Source organism: Acinonyx jubatus, chromosome C1 (genome assembly GCF_027475565.1).
Source record: "Acinonyx jubatus isolate Ajub_Pintada_27869175 chromosome C1, VMU_Ajub_asm_v1.0, whole genome shotgun sequence".
NCBI lineage: Eukaryota > Metazoa > Chordata > Mammalia > Carnivora > Felidae > Acinonyx > Acinonyx jubatus.
This window is the reverse complement of record NC_069381.1, coordinates 100,297,975-100,313,999: the sequence shown is the minus strand read 5'-3', so window position 1 is coordinate 100,313,999 and position 16,025 is coordinate 100,297,975. Positions and strand designations below refer to the sequence as shown.

General features: G+C 42.6%; 1 protein-coding gene and 1 long non-coding RNA gene across 4 annotated transcripts in view; both read left to right on the top strand.

Moving 5' to 3' along the window:
• WARS2 (tryptophanyl tRNA synthetase 2, mitochondrial) overlaps positions 1–12,364 on the top strand; it is a 95,099-nt gene extending 82,735 nt beyond the window's left edge. The window contains exons 4-5 of one of the 2 annotated variants that reach the window (XM_027058264.2): positions 8,876–8,994; positions 11,716–12,364. In XM_027058264.2, coding sequence (XP_026914065.2) covers positions 8,876–8,994; positions 11,716–12,164 — 568 coding nt within the window. In that variant the 3' untranslated portion in view covers positions 12,165–12,364. The remainder of the gene's footprint in view (positions 1–8,875; positions 8,995–11,715) is intronic. The other variant, XM_015076185.3, reaches the window with a different exon arrangement.
• Positions 12,365–13,077: 713 nt separating this feature from the next.
• On the top strand, positions 13,078–15,494 carry LOC113599170 (uncharacterized). 2 transcript variants are annotated; one of them, XR_003419883.2, is made up of 3 exons: positions 13,078–13,778; positions 14,385–14,478; positions 14,654–15,494. It is a non-coding gene; the product is annotated as an uncharacterized LOC113599170 (long non-coding RNA). The 2 variants fall into 2 exon arrangements; XR_008295199.1 differs by having other exon boundaries at positions 13,078–14,478.
• The last annotated feature ends 531 nt before the right edge of the window (positions 15,495–16,025 follow it).

Below are 16,025 nucleotides of genomic sequence, written 5' to 3'. Positions count from 1 at the left end.
ACTTGTACTGCCGCTAACCCAGAGAAAGGCACCATGCATGGACGTGAGGCAGAGGGAAAGAAGGAATCAACATGAGGGGGGCATTATTTGGCAGTCGCTGTACTAGCCACAGCACACCTGTCATCTATTCAGAGTTTGGGACAGCTCTGTAAGGTAGGTAAGTGATATTATCCCGTTTTACAGATAAAGAAGTGAAATTTTAGAGCGGTGCCACAAAGTCTGCTCGGATAGAGATGACAGTGGTTACCTGGGCCAGTCGGTTTCTTTCTCTCAAGAATGCAAACAGAGAAATACAGAAACAGGCTGAGAAGATAGTGAAAGCAAAAGCTGACACGACATAGGAAAATGGGGAAACAGAGGCCTCAGGAACTGTGAGTCAACAGAACCAAGACCCGCCAGGAACAGAGTATACAGAGTCTGATGACTGGTCAGAAACGTCACCCTTGGTAATATTCCAGAGAAGAGCGTAGTCAGCCCTAATGTCTGAGAATCAGAATCCAACCACTGCCATTGAGGACAGCGGAGATAATCAGTTCCTGAAACTGCTTTGGAGACTTCTGGCTGTTGAACTACATCCTTTCTCTATGAGGCCGGTCTGCCCCCAATTTGTATGACATCCTGAAAGCTGCCGGCCACATCTTGACCCACAACTGCCAAGCAGTAGTGTCTCCTCTTGGTCTTTGACTTTCCAGCTCTGCGGCAAGTGCCTGTGGTAAACCAGAAGCCTCTGGAAATGTGGCTTGCAGGCTGCTAGCCCCTGGAAATAGAGAAATTGCCTAGAAGGGAGAGGGTGGGGCTGAGATGTCAACAGATAACCCAGGACACTCTCCTGAAAGCAACAGGAAGCTCTTTGTGATTTTCAGGACAGCGTGAGATGATCTGATTTATACTTTTAAAAGTCAACTGATGGAAATACAGAGAGTGAGTTGCAGGGGCCAAGAGCGGCTGGGACAGTCTGTTCGGGGCTCTTTCACTAGTCTGTCTGGACCGTGATGGTGTCGGTGAAGATGAAGAGAGTAGGCAAATTTAGGAGATTTGGGGAAGAAAGAGGGATAGAGCTTCCCGATGGAGTGGTGGGTATGAGAAGGGGGTCTCGGTGACCCCACATTTCTGACTCGTGGCTGGATGGATGGTGTCACCATCCATGGAGACTGGGAATACTGTAAGTGGACTAGCCAGAGGAATTTATAACTTCACGTGGTGTTTTCTCTCCTCAACTTCACTAGAGGTAAAAATCTTCATTGTATCTCTCACAAGACCCAGCACCAGGCCATGCACATCATAGTCCCGAAGTCGGGAAAGAATCCCTGAATTAGACATCATTACAGTATATCCAACAAGCAGCCAGTGATGGTGAATTCATCCTTTGCAAAAGGAAAAACAGCACCAAACTCCACCCCACCCAGGCTGGTTAGAGGCAACATCACTGAAAACTCACCAACATAACCAAAGTAGGAAAAAAAGAGAGGAGGACAAAATTCTGTGAGCAGATATATGTAGGCAATGATTATTCATCTGGACACTAATTTTGCTGGAGGGTGGGGTGGATCCCGAATAAATGTGGATACAACTAAGAACCGAACAAAAGGAAAAAACATGAGTTAGTCACCAGAGAAGAAGATCAGACACATTATTATGTGACAGAAGTTATAACAATCAAAATTACGAAAGGCTTTTGTTTTCTGTTGTATCTAAGGAAGCACAATCAGGATAAGTTAAAAAAAGAGAGAGAGAGAGAGAGGAAGGATGGAAGGAAGGGAGGGAGGAAGGAAGGAAGAGAAGGGAAAAAAAACTGGGGAAAAAAGACATATTAATATGGATATCATTATATAGGGCATAAATTTTAAAAGAGCATCTCTAAGTTATCTGATGATGAGGACAGAGGTTGAAAATATGAAGAGAATAAGGCCCATAAGTGAGCAGAATCAAAGACAGGCTGAATTAATGTGAAGTGTGAACCCAATGAATGAGAAGTAAGGGCCAAGATAAATTATAGGAGGTGAGGAGAGCAGTAGGAGCAGAGGGAGAAAAGACTAGAAACAAACAAACTAAAATCAGAGGAAAAAGCCAAGCAGGGCAATAGGACCAGGTGAAAAAAATTAAAACTTTTTAATCCTTTTTTCTTGTTTTTTTTTTAATTTTTTTTTCAATGTTTTTATTTTTGGGACAGAGAGAGACAGAGCATGAACGGGGGAGGGGCAGAGAGAGAGGGAGACACAGAATCGGAAACAGGCTCCAGGCTCTGAGCCATCAGCCCAGAGCCTGACGCGGGGCTCGAACTCCCGGACCGCGAGATCGTGACCTGGCTGAAGTCGGATGCTTAACCGACTGCGCCACCCAGGCGCCCCTTTAATCCTTTTTTTCAAAACAGCACAACCTCACAGAATTGTAAGAAAAGAGGCACGGATCTCACAGAAAGCCAAGAGGCATGCAGAGTCATTATGAAAACTAAATGTGTTTTCTGTTTAGGTTGGTTGCTTTGTGGATCTGGAACCATTTTGACATGTGGAAATATTCATTTTGATGTGCCTAAAGTGTATTGATTATGGTAATTGCTTTTTCTATGTTAGCTGCAGTCCATTGTGATTTCCTATGGGCTACTGTAATTGCTTTTTAACCTGCCCTGTTGGCTAATTTGGTTTGGGGGAGTCAAAGTGACCTCTGCGCGTCAGCCTGACTAGAATCACAAGACAGAAGAACCAAAGTCCAGTCAAAGAAGAGAAACATAGGAGGGGGGTGTTGTGTGTGTTTACCTCCGAGAGGCGCGCATGCGGGCTTATGGGCACGGAAGGAAACCTAAAAAGGAACATTTTTGGTTTTACCACTTAGGAAGCCAGTGACTGACTTTCTGTGTGGAAGAGAACAATGGACAAAGCCAAGCAACCATTTTGTAGAACTTCCTAAATTCATTTACTGACCTTAGACAAAGAGAAACCACTTCCTGATCCATCTTCACGGTCCCTGTGCTTTGCCTGTCCGTTCATTATTCTGTCTCTGTTTTTGCTTAAATTAAAGGGGTTCTCAGAATTCCTATAACATGCTATTTATACCTGGGGATTGCCTAATCAGATATGTGAACCATCAAATTTGTTTTCTATATGTTTCAGGATCGCTGCCCAGGTCTGTGACTGTCTCTGGGATTATATGCTGGTATTTATGTTTGTGGTATAAATCACCTGGCAAAAAAGGAACGTGATCCTGGCTTGAAAAAAGTCACAATGTACCTCTCATCAAGGTCCCTGATGGTATCAGTCTTTTACCATTTCATACTTCATCATGTCAGATATTAATGAATATCTATTATATCAACAGCTAGTGTTTATTGAGCTCTACTATCCAGTATTATGCTTGCTTATCTCCTTTAATCCTTGAAACAATCTTATGAGGTAATAAGCACCATTATGACACCCAATTTACAGAAAAGTAGGAAGCTTGGCTATGGTAACTCACCTAGTAGCTGGTGGAGCTGGGATATGAACTCAGATAGTCTGACTTCTGACTCTGTGCTCTTATCTTATACTGATGACAAAGCGATCTTACTATGATTTTTCGCTTGGTATAAATCTATATAGGTCACAGTGCCCTCCTCTTAAGATCATTCATTTATTCAATAAATATTGTCACTTGATCTTAACCAAAAGGCCGAGAAGCCATTACTTACTCAACAAATATTTGTTGAGCTCCTCAAATATGTCAGGCAACTCCTGTAGGTACTGGAAATAGATTCAAAAAGAAGACAAACAAGCTTCCTAAAAGCTTATTTTTCAGCCGGAGAGAAAACAATATACAATTAAATGAACAAATGAAAGAACATAATTAGATTAGGATTCATACTATAAAGAAAATAAATAGGATATGTGGAGAAGAACAAGAGGGAGAAATCAACATTGGAGAGTATGGTTGGGGAAGGCTTCTCTGAGGAGGTGATATGTAGGCTGAGGCCTGAAATAAAGGAGCCAAGCTGAGGCAGCTAAGGGAGGAACATTCCCAAATTCTGGAAGAGCCTCACACGCTCACCCAGGTCACTGATACGACCTGTTCGTGGGATTTCACTCCTTACTGCTCCTGACTCTTCTGTTTTGTGTTTGGTTTTCTTTATTTCATGAATTCACTTCTTTTCATTTGATCGGTTTTCTGTCACCACCTATGTTCTCCGTTTCGTGGTCCTGCTTTTATCTTGTGGCAGTGATGCCTTTTTGAATCCCATCGAGGGAACCAAGCAGTTTTCTTTTTTTTTTTTTTTTATGTTTATTTATTTATTTTTGAGAGAGAGTGAGCGAGCACATAAGTGGTGGAGGGGTAGAGAGAGAGGGAGATAGAGAATCCCAAGCAGGCTCCACACTGTTACCACGGAGCCCGACGTGGGGCTCAATCTCACGGACCTTGAGATCATGACTTGGGCTGAAATACAGAGTTGAACCCTTAACCGAGCAACACCACCCAGGCGTCCCAAGCAGTTTTCTTTACAATGCAAAACTATCTGTTTCTTGTAAAAGCTCACTTTCAAATGTCTGATCTTCCTCAGGATCTAAAGGGTAAAGTCCCCCTTCCCTTGTTCCACAGTACTTTTCACGGTCCCATATTGGGCTCTTTTACTTGTCTGTCTGAATTTTATGGGCCGGGTGTTTTAAATCCATATTGGAACAAGGGAACCTTTCAAATAACGTCTGCCAGTCTACGAAAGGCCCTTGTGTCCACCTTCTGCCTCCCTGGCTGCTAGTTGAATTCCCTGCCCAGAATTCAACAGGAGGGCAGGACAGTGTGTCCAATTGCACATGCCAGTCAGCTAGGTTGGTACCGCTGGCCCGAGAGAGAGCTTTCTCCTACCACCTGTCTGGCTCTTTCACTCTGAACAGAGGCATTGCATGCAAAAGAGCCTTCACCAGGTTACACTGCTCCCATGTCGCTTTCTGCTTCAGTGTCTCACCTTCTGCGCTTCCCTTTTTCATTCAACACCTGTAACCTGAGTGCCGTCCTTCGCTGGCCAGGATGTGTTCTGTGTCCTGGGTCCGGCAGTGGCCCAGACAAACAAGGTCCTGCCCTCACGGAGCTCTCGTCCCATTCTTGCGAGGATACAGTGCACCCTGACCTGCTCCTGCCGCCTCCGCTGCGTGTCTGGTTGCTTCCTCTTGTCGTGACTGAGTGTCTAAAGAGTCAGGCTGATGAGACAAGGGCCGCCCTGGCGGCAGCAGAGGGGTGTCTGCCCCCATCCCGCGGGGCATGGGTTTCCAGCAATGGGGGCTCTCGCTCTGACCCTACATGGCCACCAGCTCCACCAGTCGCTCTTTTCAGTGCTTCTGTTGATCCTCACAGTTCATGAAAAGTCTTCTCAAATTCCGTCTTCAGGTGTAACTCTTGCTGCTAGTTTTAAGTTATTTATAGTTTCTTTGCCTTTATGGGTATTTTAATACGAAATTGACATAGGTTCTCTTGGAATATAGTGCCGACCTGCAATGTTGGTTCTCCGATGTTGAGTTGGGGAGTAAATGTGGGATAGTCAGTGCCAACATCTAGCAGGAAGGCAGAGATATAGTCCTAAGCCTTCAGAGACACAGCAGAGCTAGAGGCAGAGCCCCAGCATCATCAGAGGAGAAGGGACGTGTAGATCCCCAGGGGAAAGCTGATGAGCTCTCTAGTGATGAGAGAGAACCAGTGAGCCAAGATGATGTTTTTAGAAATATCAACACTTAAGGGACAAAAGGGAGAGAAAATAAGCCACACATTGCTCTCTGTTGATTCTGTTTCTTTTTTCCTCCCCTGTGAAAATTTATACATACATAAATAAATATTCATCAGGTCTTGATTATCCGCTTTGCCAAACAGATGACCCTGGGCTTTTTTCCCCTCACAAACGTCCCCTCTTTGGGGCCAAGCTAGAGAGAAGTTGGAATGAGAGTCAGGTCACGGGCGAACCTCTGGCTGCATAGGCAATGTTCGTGAGCATCCTTCTGAAATACGGTGTAGTACCATTTTAGAATTATTCCCTACATAGCTACCGGTGTCTGAAGGCTTACAGACTTCAGGCAACTCCACTAAGCACACGTTGTCTCATTTCACCTCGACAATAGTATGGGGTAAATATTATTACTCCCATTTATAGTGAGAAAGTTGCCTATGATAGGAATTCTATGATTTACCCAAAGTCACACAAAATGAGAGTGGCAGAGTCAGGATTTGAAGCTCAGAGCCTGAGCTCTGAGGGCCATATTGCATTCCCACCCCACCCCATCCACACACACACATGCACACAAACATGCACACATGCACACAGGGCAACTGCATGGGTATTTGAGGGGCTGTATGAAAACAACTAATATTCAGAGATTTTTTTTTTAATAAATAAAATATATTACTTCCATGCAAAAGAAGTGTCAGAGTTGCTTTCAAACCTACACTTACTTACTCTAAACTTCAAAACATTTATCAGCATTCATTTTGGAAATATACTCTGCGTTATTTTATGACAGAAACAAATATTAGTTTCATTAGCTGACAATCATACCTTGTTATTGACCAGAAAGTACTAAACATACATTCACCAGATTTACCTCCACAGGACTTTTGGGTTATTGTAAAAGATTATTTTTTTCACTCGAATCAAAATTTCCCACTATATGAATATTCAAAAGAATCTGCTACAAAATCATGTAAATTCTTTACGGTTCTGTAACTATAGCACAGGAATATTCTTTTTTTTTTTTTTTAAATGTTTATTTATTGTTGAGAGAAAGAGTGCGAGTAGGGGAGGGGCAAAGAGAGAGGGAGACACAATCAGAAGCAGGCTTCAGGCTCTGAGCTGTCAGCACAGAGCCCAACACGGGGCTGGAACTCACAATCTGTGAGATCATGACCTAGGCCAAAGTCAGATGCTTAGCTGACTGAGCCACCCAGGTGCCCGCCCCAGCACAGGAATGTTCTTATGCAGCTATTAAAAAATTTTATTAATGAAGACCACATAGAAACATGGGAAATACCCATTATGTTAACATGAAAGATGGTATGCATATTATACTGCAATTATGTAAAAATATGCATCCATAGAGACAAGAACAAAGACTAGAAAGTAATTGGCAAAAATAAAAATGATTGCAAAATGAGGGATATTTCAGACTTTTTCAAAATGTTCTCCAGTGTTTTACTATATTAAAGTAGCCAGTCTGTACGCTTTGTTTGCTCATGCTCTGGACAGCTTTGTGAAGTAGACCAGTAAGTAGCCTGTGGGCAGTAATTCACAAGGGAAACATAAGATCTCTGCCAGTTTTTTAAGGACCACTGCTTAACCACAGGGATAGGAGATTTTCCTCTCTATAACAAAGTAGAATAGTTTTCCTCTTCTGAGGCTGTTTTAAAAAGTTGTTATTTTCCCACTCAAAATGTACAATTATCGTGTAAATATCCAAATTCACTTTGAGGCAGCTGTTTTCACAGGAAGAACATGAAACTGTTTTGATCAAGAAACAACAGCACTTTATTATCTATATTATCAAACGTAAACTTCCCAGCCAAGCATTAAAGACTTAAAATCTCCTATGGGGCGCCTCGGTGGCTCAGTCGGTTAAGCGTCCCACTTCGGCTCAGGTCATGATCTTACGGTTCGTGGGTTCGAGCCCCGCGTTGGGCTCTGTGCAGGCAGCTCAGAGCCTGGAGTCAGCTTCGGATTCTGTGTCTCCCTCTCTTTCTGCCCTTCCCCTGCTCAATTCCTGTCTCTCTCTCAAACAAGTAAACATTTAAAAACAGATAGATAGATAGATAGATAGATAGATAAATAAATAAAGACTTAAAATCTCCTGTCTCTTTCCCTAGTAATGCTTCCGGAGAGAGTTTTCCCCATCGAGACGTCTCTGTAATGGCTCATTGTTCCCTTGTTTGACATGCTGCATCATGATCCAGCACTGCAAATTTTATATATGGGATTAAAATAACCATTAGTGAAGCTCCTATATTCTGACATCTTTGTCTCACATCTCTATTTTTTAATAAAATAAAATAAAATAAAATAAAATAAAATAAAATAAAATAAAATAAAATAAAATAAAATATTGCGGGATACAATTCAGGTCTCCTTTTTGCTTTTCCCCAGACCCACTGCCCTTCCCTCCTCCTCTGGGGGCAGCTACAGTCATGGCTTTGTGCAGGGGTGGGGGCCGCTTCCGTGTGTCATCCTACTTACATATGCAGCTGTAAACAATAGACAGTACTTTAAGATCTGCACGTCCGTGTACTCTACGTGTCTTCTGCGACTTGGTTTCTTCATTCAACATTGTTTTCAAGATCTGTCTGCATTGTAATGATAGATTTGTTCATTTATTTCAAGTTCCCTGCAGCATATTAATTGTGCTGTGATTGCAATTCACTGAAAAACGAAGGAGCATATTCCAAAAAGATCTTGAGTTACTCCCTGTATGACAGGGAGGAAAAACCCTTGCCGGAAGAGCTTTCTGCCATCTTTGATTTGAAGAGTGGATTGGAGCGGCTTTCAAGTGTGAGCGCAAGCTCTGGAGTAAAAAGCATCTGGCCAGGGCTAGGGTAATATGTGCTGACTGGGCGAGGGAACAGGAGTGGTTTTAAAATACAATTATGCTTAGAGCATATGCTATTTAAGATACTATTCCTCCCTCCCAGCAAGATCCTGTCACACTGGTGTTGATGGCTGTATTCTTCTGCTATGGAAGAAACAGAACTAGAGTTGACAAATGTCTCTTTGGCATTTGTCTGATACGTAGATAAAGACTTGGGCCTCAATATTCCCTCTGTAGTTGGTGAACATTTGTTGAACACCAACAGTGAAATAGGCACAGGAAAGGCAGCTGCTTGCAATATCATCTCAGTATAAGCAGGAGCCTTGCTGAGTGTTTCTGTCTGTCTTTTATTAAAGGTCCACACACGTTCCTGTCGGGGAGGATCAAGTCCAGCACATGGAGCTAGTTCAGGATCTAGCACAAGGGTTTAACAAGAAGTATGGGGAGTTCTTCCCGGTGCCCAAATCTATCCTAAGTAAGTAACACACATATGACTGTTAAATCAGGCCATGTTTCCAAGACAGGACTGGATAATGGACCAAGGCTTGGGATTTCTCCGGGGCTAAACTTGGCTTTCTTGTGGACAGGCTTCAGGATTTGTAACTAGAATCCCCATCTTTCTCTGTACTGTGGTAGACCTTGTTAGATTATTGGATAAAATAACTAAAAAAGTTTGAAAAGTATGGGAAAGGCTAAAAATGAAAAATAATCAAATTCATTAAATTATATAATATGTATATATATATATATTTGGTAAATTATATAATATTTTGAGAGTATGAGAAAGACTTAAAATGGAAAATAATCATTTTTATTAAAAAGGATTATATAATTTACCAATTATATATATTTGGTAAATTATTTTATATGTATATTGAAAACATATTAATAAATCAATGTGTTAATATTGTATTATTAATATATCGTATATTAATATTTTATATATTTAATACTTTATAATGAATTACATATATATATGCACACACATACTTCCCTGGTTTATGGATGGGGATACTAATGGTTGGCAAAGCTAATTTTGCATCCAAGTCATATATCAAGTTGGTGGCAAAGCTCTTCTGATTTCTTTTTTTTTTTTTTTAATGTGTATTTATTTTTGAGAGAGAGAGAGAGAGAGACAGAGTGCAAGCGGGGGAGGGGCAGAGAGAGAGGGAGACAGAATCTGGAGCAGGCCCCAGGTTCTGAAAACTCTTCTGATTTCAAAGCCAGTCGACCTTGCCTTCCCTGCTCACAAGAAAACAGTCAGAAGACTGAGAACTGCTGAGTCATCAGCTAGATAAAACAAGAGGGCACTGATGGTTCTTACACTCTCCCTTCCTAAATGCACGACATCGACAGAATGTACCGTCCACCCAGTGGATCTGACATGGCACCTGCAGCTTGTGAGGTAGTACTGGTCTGGAATCTTCTTGAGGAAAGAAGCTGTGAATCTCTATCAATATTTCAGTAGCGATGCAGATTTGTGGCAAGGGCAGAGATCACTGAGCCCAATTAAACTGAGCGTTTATTAAACTGACTGCATTTACGTGGGCCCAGTATCTGATCAGAAGCAAAAGGCCGGTATAAATTTCTAAGCTATTGCAACGGTTCGCACAAATAAAAACCGGGCCTTCCATGCATTGAAACCTTCTTTTAGCAACAAGTAATATTTTAATGCTTTTGCCTATTATTGTTTTTCCTATTTCAACTTGATATGTTTCTGTAATAGCCATAAAATAGGCAATTATTTAAAACACTGGTTTATAAAGCACAGCTTAACATCTTGATTCTATCAGAGCAGTAAGTGAGTCACTTCTGTGTGTGTGTGTGTGTGTGTGTGTGTGTGCGCGCGCGTGTGCACACACACGCGTTGGTATATACTTAAATAACTGTGGATAAAGAAATGAAAGCATTGCCACAGATTGTTAAAATTTGTTGGGGGCAGGAAGGGCAGTGGTTGTAAAGGGCAGAGAGTGATTAGCTAATAGGGAAAGAGAGAAGGAAAGAAATAGATCAGACTTTTTAAAAAGGTAGGCACAGCTAAGTATGATTGATATATTTTCATTTGTGTACGATTATACATTTTATGAGTATATATGCATTAAGAGATGCATGAAAATATGATCAACAAAATGTTAACAGTATTATTACATATTACAGGTGATCTTTATTTTCATGCTTATATAAATGGCTTGAATTTTTCACTATGAGTATTTGGTATTTATATAATCAGATAAAAATAACAAAGTCATTTGGCAAGAAATAACAAGTGTTGGCGAGGATGTGGAGAAAAAGGAACCCTCATGCACGATCGGTGGGATGCAAACTGGTGCGGGCACTGTGGAAAACAGTGTGGAGGTTCCTCAAAAAATTAAAAATAGAACTACCGTATGATCTGATAATTTTACTGTTGGGTATTTACCCAAAGAAAAGGAAAACACTGATTCAAAAAGATATATGCACCCCTGTGTTTATCGCAGCATTATTTTATTTATAGCCAAGATATGGAAGCAACAACCTAAGTGTCTGTCAACAGGTGATGGAAAAGGGGGATGTGGTGTATATATACACAATGGAGTACTGCTCGACTATAAAGAAGGATGAGATCATGCCATTTGAGACAGGCTGGGTGGACCTAGAGAGTATTATGCTAAGTGAAGTAAGTCAGACTGAGAAAGACAACTACCACATGATTGCACTCATAAGCGGAATCTTTTTTAAAAGAGTCAACAAAAAGCAGAATCAGGCCTATGAGTACAGAGAACAAACTGATGATTCCCTGAGGGTAAGGGGGTTTGGGCCAAACGGGGGGAAGGGGAGAGGGAGGTACAGGCTTGTAGTTATGGAATGAAGGAGTCAGGGGAACAAAAAGCACAGCGTAAGGAATGGGGTAATAGCATTGGAGGGTTAGATGGGTAGATGGGGTAATAGCATTGGAGGGGACAGGCGGTAGTTATACTTGCGGTGAACATGGCATAATGTCTGGATTTGTCAAATCACTACGTTGTACGACAGAGTTGGTGTATGACTGTGTGTCAACCATACTCACTAATAATAATAATAATAATAATAACAACGTCATTTGGTATTCTCTGCACGTTTTAAGATCTAGACACTGACATTCCTGGTGATGTTTTCTGATTTTGGTGTTGTCTTCTGGTTTTGGTTTCGGTGTGTGTGCATTGGCGTTTTCCCCCAGCATCGATGAAGAAGGTCAAATCCCTCCGTGATCCTTCGGCCAAAATGTCCAAATCAGACCCTGATAAACTGGCCACCGTCAGAATAACGGACAGCGCGGAGGAGATCGTGCGGAAATTCCGCAAGGCTGTGACGGACTTCACGTCGGAGGTGACCTACGAGCCGGCCCGCCGGCCGGGGGTCTCCAACCTGGTGGCCATCCACGCGGCCGTGACCCGCCTCCCCGTGGAGGAAGCGCTCCGCCGCGGCGCCGGCATGGACACGGCCCGCTACAAGCTGCTGGTGGCCGACGCTGTGATTGAGAAATTTGCGCCAATTAAGAGGGAAATTGAAAAACTGAAGATGGACAGGGGCCACTTAGAGAAGGTTTTACAGGTCGGGTCAGCAAAAGCCAAAGAATTGGCACACCCCGTGTGCCAGGATGTGAAGAAATTGGTAGGGTTTCTGTAGGAAGCTTCAATCCCAGAAAGGCGTTTATGCCTTGTGGTCTGTGCACTCCAATAAAGGCAGCTTTCCTCACAAACGAAAAATTGTGGCTTGGGGATGTTTAATTTGGTACCCATGATTATTTGCTTCATTTGATAAATAATGATTTGTAGCCTTCAAATAGAGCAGTATTCTAAATCATCAGCAAAATGCTGTGGCTAAAGGAAGGAGGGAGTGGGGGAAGAAGGAGGGAAGGAGGGAGGAGGGAGGAGGGAAGGAGGGAGGAAGGGAGAAAGGAGGGAAGAAGGGAGGGAGGAGGGAGGGCAGGAAGGAGGAAGGGAGGAAGGAAGGAGGAAGGGAGGGAAGGAAGGAGGAAGGGATGGAAGGAAGTAGGGAGGGAGGAAGGAGAGGGAGGGAGGGAGGAAGGAAGGCAGGCAGGCATAAGTATCTGAACCCTCAATTATTTGAGGCACATTCCTTACCCTAAATAGGTACACAAATGTGATTGAGCTGAGCAGCAATTTGGCAAATGGAGGTATCATTTGTGTCTCCAGAGTACGTATTACTAGGCTTGCTCCACTTTATGTGTCCCAACACTTTGAAATGTTGTTATTGTTGTTGTTGTTGTTATTGTTTAAGTAATCTCTATGCCCAGCGCCCAACATGGGGCTCACACTCATCACCTGGAGATCAAGAGTCACACACTCCCCGAACTAAGCCAGCCAGGTGTCTCTCTGTCCCAAACCTTTTAAAAAGTAGTGTATAGAGTCTAGAATCCTTAGGATCCCATTTGGGCCAATTTGTATTGAGATCTTATAAAAACTCAGTTGATATATATTATGATTCATTTGTCACTAAGATAGTGCCTGCCTAAATGTATTTAAGCTGCTTAAATTGCTCCCTATGAGACCGCATTGACTGTCCTAACAAGTTGTTTTGTTTTGTTTTAATTCAGAAACGCATGATAGAGTCTTCTGAGAAGGTTGCATTTCAACTTGATTTATTTCTAGTGCAAGAATGCAAGTTCCTGGATTCTGTTTGTACTACATGCTTCCTTGCCTTCACCTCTAGTTCAGTATCACCACCCCTCTGGGAAGTATATGAGGGGGAATGCCATTTTACACCCAAGGACAGTGAGGGTTAGCTTGTGCAAGATCACTCAGTAAGAAGCAAGTGCAAGATAAAAGCCTTCACTCCTTAAAGAGTAGTACTTTTCTCATCAGCACAGAACCAAAAGAGGCCACGCGTATGAGACTCCAAACATTCTTATTTTGAAGGTGATTACTCGAAATGTAAGACCTGAGCTATGGAGGCTGTTTATATCGGTAACCCAACCAATGGCCGCCTGCTTTAAATTTGCTCAAAATCCCCAAGGCAAGTCCTGAGCCCTGTCTCCTATGTTTTATGCAGAGACACCTCAAAGTATATTTTGCCAGACTACAAGAATACCAAGGCCTGCCAGATCAGATTTTCCCAGTTACCAGAAGCTTCTCACCTCACCTCTACTTCAGCCTCTCTGAGTCATAACCAGTCACCCTAAAACCTAGCTTCTCTGCACTTTCTGAATATGGAAATGACAATCCTGACTTATGACACCAGGACCTGTTAAAAAGATTGATTTTGTAAGAAAAGTTGCATGTAAGTTTTTGCCAGTGGGTACCATGGTCACTTTTATACATAAGAGACTAGTATGTTAGGCAAAGAATTTGTACTCATATTTTTTTTTAAGTTTTATTTATTTATTTTCAGAGAGAGACAGAGTGAGGGGAGGGGCAAAGAGAGGGAGAGAGAGGATCCCAAGCAGGCTTCACATTGTCAGCCTGGAGCCTGATGCAGGGCTCGAACTCATGAACCGTGAGATCGTGACCTGAGCCGAAATCAAGAGTCAGACGCTTAATTGACTGAGCCACCCAGGCACCCGCCTTACTCATGTTTCTTAAGAGAAAAAAGTAGAGTGGTCTTCTTAGAAGAACAGATATAAAAACACAAGATACTGCATCCTGGAATCCACCCCAAGTCCAAATCCTTTTTGGGATCTTTTCTTGGAAGGGGTATCTATAGTCCTAGAACTTCTTTGGGCATATTTCCTCCAAAGCTCTTTTTTTTTTTTTTCCTTTCAAAGGAACCGTAGTATGAATACTGGAAAATGAGAAAATTAAAGATGGATCTACCAAACCAATTGTGTGTGTGTGTGTGTGTGTGTGTGTGTGTGTGTAACCCACTTACAACACCTTTCATCCACAGAACTAAAGGCACCATGGAAAGGACCGCTGAGGAGAAAAACTAGGGGACTTGTGATAACTTCCAAAGAACAAAGCCCTCACAGGCGAGGGTGAGGGTGAGGGTGAGTGTTCTGCTCTTATTGTCTTTGAAAGTGACCTGAGGGCTCATCACGTCCAAAATCCACGCGCATAGTGATTGAGAGATGTGCCCAGTGATCTCAGGAAGTAGAAAAATGAGCCAAGACAAGAACCTAGATCTCTTCTCACATCCTTTCCACCTACCATTTGCAGGCCTCAGCACAGTCTTTTCACAGAGATGAAGAATCGGAAGTCTAACTGGTGGCTCACCTCAGGAGGTGATTTTAATTGTCATTTTCCATATGTTTTGTGGAGAATTAAAATGATGAAAGGTATTTCAGACGGCAGTAATCATGGCCACGTAACTCGGTGTTCTGGAGCTCTGGCAACTGACAAACCCCATTTCAAACCCACTTTGACAGACTGTCGCTTGGAATACATTGGGAGTATCTTGTCCTTTGTAGGTGCCTCATAAACATTTATGAAAATAATGTCAGAAAATGAGTTAGAGAGATCTATTGAGGTGTGGGTTGTGTTTCAGAAACCTTGATGCTGATCCTAAAACACTAAATAACACTCCCGAGTTCTCACATGTATCAGGCACCATGCCAAGTGTCTTACCACAGTGCTTTCCCAGGTGTGGTTCCCTGACCCGCAGCCTGGGCACCACCTGGGAACTTGTCAAGAATGCAGATGCTCTGGGGGCGCCTGGGTGGCTCAGTTGGTTTGGCGTCTGACTTCCGCTCAGGTCATGATCTCACCGTTCGTGGGTTCGAGCCCCGCGTCGGGCTCTGTGCTGACAGCTCAGAGCCTGGAGCCTGCTTCGGATTCTGCGTCTCCCTCTCCCTCTGCCCCTCCCCCACTCGGGCTATGTGTCTCTTCCTCTCAAAAATGAATAAATATTAGAAATTAAAATTAAAAAAAAGAATACAGATTCTCTAGCTCTACCCAGGCCTACTGAGTCAGAAATGTGGGGAATGAGCCCAACAATCTGTGTTTTAACAACCTTCCAGGTGATCCTGATGAACAATAAACTTGGAGAACCACTGCTTGATGTGTATTCTCTCATTTAATTCTCTATCCCAATACAGTGATACTATTGTCAATTTCGTATTACCAAGGATGAAACTGAGGCATGAGAGTGCTCTGTAGGTGCTCACCAGCCTCAGTGGCTATCGGCTAGTGGACTGGACAGTGCAGATAGAGAATATTCCATCATCACCAGAATGTCTACTGGACAAGGCTGTGTGAAGCATTCAGCTTACTGAATTTGCTTGTAGCAGGTCAAACACATATAGGTCAGGACTCTCCCTGGAGAGTTCTTCAACTAGAGAATTCATGAAGATGTTAAAAGGATGAGTTAAGAATGACAGACCATTGAGTTCCCCAAACAATACTTCAGTAATAAGAGCTAACATGTGTTACATGCACTTGCTCTATGCTGGGCACTTGGTGTGTTTAGACGCCATATCTCATTTAATATTCCTATCAGGCTAGATGATAGGAATTATTAGTGCTGCTTTTTCAAGTAAGTAAACAAAGAGCAACTTGCATAAAGTCCCACACGTATTAGTCTCTATCTAGT